Raw genomic sequence first — 11,977 nt, forward strand, 5'->3', positions numbered from 1 at the left:
TTGACATGAGATGTATCTCTCCTGGAAAGTGTCTTTTTGGAGGTTTCAGCTATAGAGTGAGATTGATGACTCTCCCCATTGTGTGTTGCTCAGATGGGGGTGTAGCCTTTTGCTGGTCAGCGAACATAATTTGAAGATCCTAGATTTGTTGTGCCATGGAGGCCAAAGTGGCATTCAACTCTGTGTTGTTTTTGTTGGGGCGGAGTTTGCTGGGTTGCGACATTGCGTAACTACTCAGCAAAAGTTTGTGAGAGATTGTTTGCAAGGATGTCAAGATCCTGCCTTGTTACAGCCTGGTTTTCACGCTGAGAAGTGGAAGTGGAAGTGGAAGTGTCTGTGCTTCGAGCCATACACGCTTCTTTGGTGTTGGTTTTTCGAGGTGCCATTGAAAAGTTCAGGGTTCAGTGTTAGGTAATTGGGGAAGTTAGTACTTATCGTCCCCACAGACGGTGCCAAACTATTTCTGCGAACAAACTGTCAAATATGTAAAGGGGACTTTAAGAGGGAAGTACCTTTGAATGAAAGTGAGATGATCCGACCGCCGCACGTGATGTACCTGCAACCACAATGAAAGACTAAACTAGGGGCTGATGTCCCAAAAAGCCCTCCGATGCTTAAGTTAGACTGGAAGAGGTGAATGCAAGTGATAAGTGTAAGTATGAGTATGAGAGTCGAATTGCGTAACCTGATTTCTGTAGAAGGATGATCTATTTCTAAGAGTTTCAATAGGGGAGTTGTAACTACTAGTTGGTTATGTGACCACGGAAGTGACATAGTGACAGTTGTTATTTGAGATAATGGGTGGTTACTCATGGAAGTGTCTTCAATTGAAGTAAAGGTAGGAAACCGTTGTGTGATGTCTATTAGGATGAGCATGTGACCTTAACCATTGTAGCATTGACTTTAAGAGTTCTAATAATAGATGAGATAATGACTCTTCCTACAATTAACACGAAATATCTCATCATTAGAGCTAACATTAATATGACTATTCAACTGTGTAACCAAAACATTAATATCTCATCATTTATATGCATAAAGTTTCAAGATGAGGGTAATGTAGGTAAGGACTTTCTAAATTGATGGTCTCATAGCTATTGCTGAGTCTCTCGATAACTTCGATATCAGGCTTCGTTTGGTTACTTACCTGTTTGAGATACATTGAACAGATGTATAATCGACTGATTGTTAATCACTAGTGTTATCATCTGTAATGTCAGCGAAAACATATTTGGAAGCTTAAGAGCATATGTATCCTGTAAAAAAAAAAAGAGCACATAAGAGAAATCACCATAGTTGCACTTATAATTATGCATCATATCTCCAGGCTTCAACACACAAAAATGCACCACAAGTTAAATAACAATCAAGACGCAAATGCGATAGATGCAATATAATAGCAAAGAAACAGAAGTTGCACAGTCATGCGACAATAGTATTAGTTCGTCAACAAGAGCGTACCTCTACGAGAATTCAAAGCCACAATTCCTACTGCTGACACCACCCATTCCAAGCATTGCTATTCCTGAATCCTTCACGACTGCCTAGACATTAGAAAAAAACATGTTTACAAGTCAGGGAATCTAGCGACAAGAAAGCACATCGAAACCAACAAATGGGAAGCTAATTTGCCTATAACACTATCACCAACGCTAGTTTAATTTTCAAAGTCCCAACCTTCAATTTTCAAGTTCCACACAGCAACCTATATGCTTTTTGTCATCAACAATCTACTATTTACTAAGATGATTACAGTAAAATGTCATTCAAAATCACTATCACGCGATTCACAAATCTCATCGCTAATCAGATAAGGAAAATTCCAGTCAATTTTGGTCAATTTTTGATAAAATTACGGAATGAGGAAGTTTAGAGGATCAGACAACACAAAGAAGAAAAAGACGCTTTCTATTATTAATGAATAAAAGTACAGTAGGAGGCTATATATATATTCAAGGAAAAGGGTAAAAACAAGAAAAGTAGTAACCAAGTTTGTAACCACTTACGTAACAAAACAGTAAGTAATAAAATTAAAAATAACAGAAAATAAGAAAGCTTATAAACAAAACATCAGCTAATTGCTCATTTTCGGGAACGTAGCTGAGCTCAATAAGGCCCTCAAGAACCTTCTCCAGAGTAAAATGACAGTCTATGGCGATATCCTTTGTACGATAATGGAGGACAGGATTTTGAGCCATATGTATGGCAGATTTGTTATCACACTCTAGGGTCACATGCTTTAAATTTTGCACACCAAACTCTTTTAATAACCGAACAATCCAAGTAATTTCTGAAGCAACTACTGCCATATCTCGGTATTCAAATTTAGAAGAAGATTTAGAGACCGCACACTGTTTCTTGGACTTCCAACTTATTGGTGAATTGCCAAAAAAAAATCACATACCCTGTTATGTCTTGTGTCCAAACACACACCCCAATCAAAGTCAGGGTAGCCCTTTAGTTTCAAGGAATCACTGCCTTAGAGGAGTATTCCTTGACCAGATGTGGCAGCCACATAATTCAATATGTGTGTTAAGGCTTTGAAATGATTTTCGATTGGATTCTACATGAATTGGCTTAAGCCTTGAATGGAAAAGGAAAGATCAGGACGAGTGTTAGTAAGAAATTAAGCTTGCCAGTAAGGGATCTACATTAGAGGTTGATTATCGTAGAGAAGAGAGTCATTAGACTGAAGTTTGAGGTTTAGGGGTAAAGGTGAAACCACATTTTTAAAAGAAGTCAAACCAGAATCATGTAATAGATCAGTAGTAAACTTGTGTTGGCTTAGAACAAGTCCGTCATCAATGTATGTGACCTCAAATTCGAGAAAATAATTAAGTTTTCCCAAATCTTTAATGCCAAATATTTTCTTAAGATGAGCTTTTGTGGACTGGATCAGAAAAAGGTTATCGCCAGTGATGATAATATCATCGACATAAACGACCAAGATGGTGATGGAAGTACTAGTCTTCTTGGAGAACACGGAATAATCATTCTTAGACTGTGTATATCCTTGATGAAAACGTTCGGTGGAGAGTTTGGTGAACCACTGTCTGGAGGCTTGCTAAAGCCCATAGAGAGACTTTTTTAGCTTACAAACCATGTGGGGAACACAGGCCATACCTTCAGGTATTGTCATGTATACTCTTCGTGGAGGTCGCCATGAAGAAAGGCATTGTTCACATCTAGTTGATACAATGACCAACTACGACTGACAACTAATGCAATAAGACATCAAATCGTTGTTAATCGCACAACTGGGAAGAAAGTTTCTTGAAATTTAATCCCATGTTGTTGGTGATAGCCTTTAGCAACAAGACGAGCATTGTGCTTTTCTAGAATGCCATCAGACTTTAGCTTTACCTTGTAAATCCATTTGGAACCAATAGCTTTCTTGCCACTTGGTAGAGGAACTAATTCTCGTGTGTTATTTGCATCCAAAGCTTGAAGTTCCTTTTGCATTGCTATTTTCCATTCGGTTTTTGTAGCTGCATCTTGGTAAGATTTTGGTTCATGCCACTGAGATTGCTTAGCCAAGAAAACTTGAGAAACATTAGGTAAAGTAGAAAAAAAAACAAGAATACAAATATAATCAGACAAATGTGCTGGAGCTCTAAGTGTTTTTAAAGATCTTCTTGGAACAAGATTAGTATTACTTAGTATAAGTGGGTACAAAGAATTATCATAAATTGGGAGTTGGGAAGAAATGGTTTTTGGTGAAGATAATTGGTCAGAAGCATTAGGGAGATGGGAAGGGTATTCTGGAACATGGAAAGGTGGAGTAGATGAAGTAGTATGCAAAAGAAAATCATACAAAGGGGGTGAGTCAGGGATAGTAGAATTAGGTAAGTAAAAAGTAGAAAAAGGTGATGGGCTTATATTCTTTTGGTGAAAGGGAAAGTTCCTTTCATGAAAATGACATCTCTTGTTACAAGAAAGCTGTTAGTAGCTATGTCATAGACTTTATAAGCTTTTTGAGCATATGGCAAACCAAAAAGATACAAGGATTAGCCCGTGTATCAAATTTAATTCGATCGTGTTTAAGAGTAGATACATAACAGAGACGAGCAAAAGCGCGTAAGTGATTATTATTAGGTAGTTTTCCAAAAAAAATTTCAAAAGGAGAGACATTGTTCAAACATTAAAGAGGTAAGCGATTTATACTATAAGCAATGCATAGGACATATTCACTCCAAAATTGAGGTGGAACATGAGATTGAAAGTACTCTCTTTTCTGTCAAGAAGAGAAAGAAGATGAGAATATTGTTCACTTGTGAGACCTAACTGATTACCTTTAGTAGTATTATCTGGTTGATGCTCGGTGTGAGGTACGGCTGCATACTTCTTGGTGGAGTTGGATTTGGATTTTATTGGGATAGCTATGTATTTTAAAACATCTATAGAAACTATGGCCGGAAACCTTGCAATGGTCACAAAAATAACTTAGCTTTTTTCCATTGTTGGTGTTCTTGTTGTTAAGAGAAGATTTCCATTTGTCAGAGGCAAAAGCCATAGGCTTACTGAGGTCCTTGTGACTTTCTTCCTGTGATAACATGCGATACACCTCAGCAACATCAGGAAGATCTTTATGCATCAAAAGACTGGACCTGACTTGATTAAACTGAGGGTCTAATTTCATCAAGAATGTCATGATTCGTTGATCCTACTGAATCTTTAAAAAATTGTTGGTGGGATCGCAGGTACAAACTGGTAATGGTCGAAGGTCATCTATTTCATCCCATAATGAGTTCACTCTAATGAAATATTCAGTAACATGTTAGGTTCTTGACAGGTGTTTAGAAGGCGTTCTTGCAGTCTATACATTTGGGATGAGGATGGATTCTCAAATCTGGCTTCAAGATCAATCCAAATTGCATTGACTGTTTTAAAGTAAATTATACTCTTGGCTATATGCCGTTCTAAAAAAGAAATAAGCCAACCGATTACCATATTATTGCATCGTTGCCATGCCATTTCATCATTAGATCCTTCAGTAGGTGTTAGTAAAGTACCATCTACAAATGGAAGTTTTTTTTTGCATCAAAACTAATTATCATAGACCTCTTGTAACATCTCGAAATAACTCGGGTCGTACGAAAAGAGAAGATGACCATTTAAAAACGAAATAAATATTGTCCGAGTGAAACCGGGATGTTAGAAGGCAGTTAAAACGGATTTGAAGTTAAGGGAAGCTTGCGGATAGAGTTCTATTAGTGTTATTATGAACTACTAGATATAAGAAATTCTTAGCAGCGAATAAGAACGAAAAGTTAAATCTACTTATTACAACTTGAGAACGAAAATCGCCTCATAAAACCAAATGTTCTTTAAACTTAATTAGAAGTTCTTATCAAGACTTCTATATCCTAATGATTTATTTCTCCAAGGGTCAATCCTCACTCCCCAGACCTGCAACTTAACTTACTGCTAGTCATTGCCCAGATAGGAAACAACATCATCGCAGGGTCGTTAAGACCAAAAGTACACGTCAGCAAACGTCGCATACCAAATAAATATTAAAAACAAGAGAAAGTTTTAATTTAAAAGCTGTCAATTCGCAGAAAAAGTACGCTGCGATCATGCTAATAAAGAATAATTATTTTCATATAAAGATTAGTCAGCCATACTGCTGTACTATCCAGCCATACTGCCGGTACAACTCCAATCTCCATAAGTGAGACATTACATTAGGGGGAGCTAACCCCTAAGCAAGTCTCTACCATAAACACTCGCCTTACTTCGGTGCCTATGGTTAAGTATGCATACCCCCGCGGTGGCTCATAATGCCCCCATATACCGCGAGTAATTCATTTCCACCAATTGACGTCATACTACGTCCACTTTTAAGGTTAGTGAGGTCATACTACCTCTGCTTACCAAACAGTGTATCAAAATTATTTATTCGGAAAGATAACATTATTCATACTATATATATCCATGCTTTACTTTTGTATACCATTATTATATGATACATCGGACTAAATGCGAACTTCGCTGCGTGTACATACCTTAAGCAAGATATCCAACTCACAAGCGTCTTAATCAATTTCCGGTCACGAATCGACTTCCTACAAGGTTCAATCGTATTCGGGAAATAAGCACACACACACATTTTCCTCAAATCATCCATAACACACATATAAAATTACACCCATACCTAGAATACCACACACAACATGAACATCCATCACATACTATAACATGGTAAATGCACAAAACAGGACAGCATACATAATCTGTCTAGAAACACAACTTAAAACTGTCAAACTGAAAATCCGACTTCACCGTTGCGTCCGGAAGGCGTCAAAACCCCCGGGTACCAACTTCCATAATTTATAACATAGTATAAGTATTTTTAACCTAATTTCAAAGCCAAAAATGTTCCAAAAACACATTTTTTTTTCAACATTTTCAAAACCTACGGGATTTTGTCATTTCATTTTTTTTTATCACAAAAAAATATAAATTTCAATGCTTTATGTCCTATTAAATCTAAACAACAAAATTTACACAATTTTCATGATCATCTACAAAAATAAATTTTAATTAATTATTATTTTTTTTCCACAAAAATAATTCTTTTTACACAAATGTACACACACATACACATCACATATCTACATGTATATTTCTCTACCAACATTATAAATTCCTCCTATTAATCAATAAAAATAAATTTCTAACAACACATACATTTTTTTTTCTATGAGCATTATATATATATATATATATATATATATATATATATATATATATATATATATATATATATATATATATATATATATATATATATATATATATATAGATATATATATATATATATATATATATATATATATATATATATATATATATATATATATCTATATATATATAGATATATATATAGATATATATATATATATATATAGATATATATATATATATATATATATATATATATATATATATATATATATATATATATATATATATATATATATATATAGATATATATATATATATATATATATATATATATATATATATATATATAGATATATATATATATATATATATATATATATATATATATATATATATATATATATATATATCTATATATATATATATATATATATAGATATATATATAGATATATAGATATATATATATATATATATATATATAGATATATAGATATATATATATATATATATATATATATATAGATATATATATATATATATATATATAGATATATATATATATATATATATATATATATATATATATATATATATATATATATATATATATATATATATATGTATATATATATATATACTTTTCAATCATCCATCAAACAAATCCTTCACACACATATAAACATATCTAAAACCCTAAAACCATACATTAATTTAGATAGAAAAATACATCATACTTTCATACATGAATTTTAAATCATAAACAAATCATAAATTATAAAATAACACACATAAAAAAAATCATAGAAATTTAAATTAAAACTTAAAAATAAAACTAGGTTAAGAATTTACTCACAATTTGCACAAGAACAAAACACCAATTGATGAACAAAATGATGATACTAGGCGTGAGTAGAGGGAGTTTGAAGAAGAATATTTTTTTTTCCTTGAGTTTTCTAAGAGTTTTGAAAGAAGAATGCTAATGATGAGACTAAGGTAATTAGGAAGATTAAGGAAATAAAGGAATTAAGTAAATAATTATTCAAGGCAATAATTTTTGATCTTTCAATATTCTTACAAGGGGTTACAAATCTCCCATCTTACCCCATGTGGCCGGCCAACTCTCCAACTTCCCTCTTTTTTTTTTTTTTTTGAAATTAAAGATAGGTGAGGGAAAAAGGTTTGGCCTTAAAATGGTTTTAATTGCCTTAAAAGTTGAAATATCATGATCTAACCCAATAACAAAATAAATAAAAAAAAATACTCTTCTAAAAAGAATAATAATAATAATATTACTAGTAAATCATTTAATATATCGGAAAAATATTGGGGTGTTACACCTCTCCAATCACTAAAAGAGGTGCCATCAAAAACAATAGAAACCAACCTTGCACTGGCTGAATCGAAAGGATGCAAGTAGAAACACTACTTGGATTTTGCGTTCAATCAGTAACTATGTTATTCGCTAAGAAAGCAAGTTGTTGGTCCATGTGGCCCTGATATTGTGTAAAGAAAGCAGAAGGAAAGAAAAGAAAACAATGAGAAAGATTCTTGATGAAAGAACTCAGAAGAAGAAAAGAATGTCTGGAGAAAGATACCATGATACAATTAGGGAATTAGGAAGTTTAGAGGATCAGACAACACATAGAAGAAAAAGAAGCTTTGTATTATTAATGAATAAAACTACAGTAGGAGGCTATATATATACATTAAAGGAAAAGGGTAAAAACATGAAAAGCGCAAACTAAGTTTGTAACCACTTACTTAACAAACCAGTAAGTAATAAAACTAAAAATAACAGAAAATAAGAAAGCTTTTAAACTAAACAATCAGCCCTTATCAGTAGCATACTGCATATCTTCATCAATTTTGGGCCATTTTGAATGAATCACAAATTCAAAAACTAAATTAATTATCAAAATTATGTTACAATGTTAAAAATGTATAAAATCCTAACATGCATGAACACCCCCCCCCCCCCCCCCCCCCCCCCGACAATAGGATGAATAAGAAACTCTAAAGAACTAAGTCACGACCTTGTCTATAGAAATAGTAATATCAAAAAGTGAAAAAACTTGAGTTGGAGATTTATCTTTATGTAATTCACTACCTCTCAAGAAGCATTCAGAAAAATTTTTATGACAAACAATTTCCTATCAATTTGACATACCGTGATTGTGTCTGAAATTTCCTGAACACCCTAGAGATTTATTAGCAGCCACTTTTTGATAGATTAAGTGAAAATCTATTAACAAAATCTTCACACATTCAAAACCCCATCAACAAAAAAATACATAATAATATCAGTAAACCTATAATCATGAATAATAACAAGATCTTACTAATTATAGGACCTCAAAAAGAAATTTTATACCTAAATTTCTTGCATGCTTCTATGTTGGTTTACCTAGCTTCTTCCTGTGATAAATTCACAAAGAAATAAAAGATAACATAACAACACCAACTGAAGCACATGCAATGATTAGGGCTACTCTCAATCTACTATTTAAATTCATATTAGTTTTTTCACTAACCACTTGAACTCCTGCTCACAAAATCAAGCACAAAACTAAAAATTGTATCTAAACTAATTTAAAATTACAAATTTAGAAACAAAAACTACTAAAAATAGAAAAATCCCAGTTCAAAGTTCATATTTTTTCCGTGTACAATTACATAATAAAGCTCAAAATCAAAGTGTACAATGAGCCTATGTTGTTGCCGTGTGATCATATTTTTTTGCAGGTAGTTCGATCAAAGTGTCATATTCCCATGATGAAAATGGTATTTAATTTGTTGATTATGTACTCTTTTGATGTGCTTTTTCCATTTAATTTCAGTTTTTGCCTACCCAAATCGTATTTATTAAGGTTAGTGTCCTCTCTGCAAATTTTCCTATCTTGAACAAGGTACTTTCTATCTTTATTCTCCTATTGTTTGAACTCACTTTTTTGCTTAATCTTGTTGAAAACTGGTATTCATTGTGTATTTTACTTTTAATCTTGTTGAACTGTACTGTATATTTACGTAAACTTTGTGGGATACCCTAAATAAGGTGGGAAAGGTTTTTCGTGGCCGCTACCTCTTATCTCCTTTGATATGAGAATGGTTTTTCGTCTTTCAACTCTTGCAAAACCATAGTCATAGCTTTTATATGATCGAGAATCGAGATATATCAGGTATGATGATGAAGAAGATGACCCAAAATAACGTGGGATGTTGGGGGTTTTAATCATTTTCCTATCTACCATGTAATATAAAAAGGGGGTTTCTGTTTAAATGTTGGGTTTTTAATAAAGTAATTTTTTTTGTATAAACTTGCCAAATTGTGACTTTTGAATCATTTTTTAAAGATGTATGAGTTTCTTGTTTTGGTATAAATATAGCCTTGTTGTTCGTATCTCAGCAAAGATATTTTTTCTGGCTCCATATGCTTGATCTAAACTTGGGTTATATCTTAATATCACTTCTAGATTTGAGACAAGCTCATTTGTGGAAAATGTGGTCAACATCGACAAGAGTTTGAGTGCTTCAATCTGTATGCATATGCTCAAATCAGGTTCTCTTTTTGCAAACATTAGTTATAAATCATTTTGGGTATGGATTGGTTGGAGAGATATTCAGCGGAGATTTTGTGTAAGGAAAAGATTGTTAGAACAGAAACTCCCGAGGGAACGAAGTATATTCGGAAGAACTCAAGATCTCAGCTATTGAAAAATTCTGTAATTCAAGCATCACAAAAGATAAGACAAGGAGATGAAGGGTTCTTATGTTTTGTTACTACTGAAGAAGTAAAACTTAAACCTAGTTTGCAAGAAACCCCGATCGTTCAAGAATATTTTGATGTGTTTCCTGAAGATTACCCGGTATACCTCCTAAAAGAGAAGTATACTTCCATATTGACCTTATTCCTGATATCACCTCTATTTCCAAAACTCCTTACCGTTTTGCTCCCGCTGAATTGGCTGAGCTGAAGAAACAGCTAGATGAATTACTAGAAAAAGGTTTCATTCGACCTAGTGTTTCACCATGGGGAGCTCCGGTTCTCTTTGTCAGAAAGAAAGATGGGAGTATGAGGCTATGCATTGATTGTAGGGAGATCAATATGATTACCATCAAGAATCGTTATCCTTTGCCAAGGATAGACGACCTTTTTGATCAGTTGGGGGGAGCAAGGGTATTTTCGAAGATAGATTTGAGGTCTGGTTATCATCAATTAAGGATTGCTGAAGAAGATATTCCTAAGACTGCATTCAGAACTAGATACGGGCACTATGAGTATCTAGTAATGCCATTTGGTCTAACGAATGCTCCAGCAGCATTCATGGATCTCATGCAAAGATACTTCAACCCTTACCTGGATAAGTTTGTAGTTGTGTTTATTGACGATATATTGGTGTATTCGAAGAATGAAGAGCAACATGAGAAGCACTTAAGGATAGTTTTGGAGAAATTGAGAAAGGAGAAACTTTATGGCAAGTTTAGTAAATGTGAATTTTGGTTAGAAAAGATATCTTTCTTAGGGCATGTTGTTTCGAAGGATTGAATTTCTGTTGACCCTGAAAAGATTAGGGCAGTGATAGAATGGTCGAATCCAAAGAGTGTTACTGAAGTAAGAAGTTTCTTAGGCTTAGCAGGATATTACAGGAACTTTGTGAAAAATTTTTCTAAAATTGCCCGACCGTTGTTTGAGTAGCTTAAAAAGGGAGTTCGATTTCAATGGGGCGAGAAGCAGAATAAATCACTAGAAGAGCTTAAGAGAAGACTTACGACTGCACCTGTGTTGATCATGCCCGACTGTGGGAAAGCATTTGAGGTATATTGTGATGCATCGAAAGAAGGTTTGAGATGTGTGCTAATGCAGGAAGGAAAAGTAGTAGCTTATGCGTCCAGGCAATTAAAGCCACACGAGTTGAATTATCCAGTACACGACATTGAACTAGCAGCTGTAATTTTTGCCCTAAAGTTATAAAGACATTATCTCTATGGAGTACCATGCAAGATCTTCACTGATCATAAAAATTTGAAATATGTCTTCACTCAAAAGGAGCTGAATATGCGACAAAGGCGGTGGCTAGAAATCATTAAAGACTTTGAAGTTGACATAAATTATCATCCTGGAAAAGCAAACAAAGTGGCAGATGCATTGAGTAGAAGACCGAGGATATCTGTGAATGCTATAATGACGGTACCTTGGGAACTATACCGAGAAATACAGAAGTTAGATCTAGAAATTGTTCATCACTATCAAGTTGTGGAGTATTTGGGAGCCATGACTATACAACCGA

General features: G+C 33.6%; 1 protein-coding gene across 1 annotated transcript; it reads right to left on the reverse strand.

Moving 5' to 3' along the window:
- Positions 1–2,471: 2,471 nt before the first annotated feature.
- LOC130805597 (uncharacterized mitochondrial protein AtMg00810-like) lies at positions 2,472–3,139 on the reverse strand. Its single transcript, XM_057670378.1, has 3 exons — positions 3,124–3,139; positions 2,652–3,012; positions 2,472–2,583 (listed from the first exon to the last, which is right to left on the reverse strand). The coding sequence occupies exons 1-3, from the start codon at positions 3,137–3,139 to the stop codon at positions 2,472–2,474; spliced, it is 489 nt and encodes a 162-aa protein (XP_057526361.1).
- Positions 3,140–11,977: the final 8,838 nt, after the last annotated feature.

The sequence above is a fragment of the Amaranthus tricolor genome, chromosome 2 (assembly GCF_026212465.1).
Source record: "Amaranthus tricolor cultivar Red isolate AtriRed21 chromosome 2, ASM2621246v1, whole genome shotgun sequence".
In the NCBI taxonomy this organism is placed as follows: Eukaryota; Viridiplantae; Streptophyta; class Magnoliopsida; order Caryophyllales; family Amaranthaceae; genus Amaranthus; species Amaranthus tricolor.

What these genes read in the sequence shown, in the direction of transcription:
- LOC130805597 (XM_057670378.1), bottom strand. An exon ending in TACGATAATCAACCTCTAAT is followed by an intron (nt 2,584 to 2,651) that starts GTAGATCCCTTA and finishes TTTCCATTCAAG; the next exon opens with GCTTAAGCCAATTCATGTAG.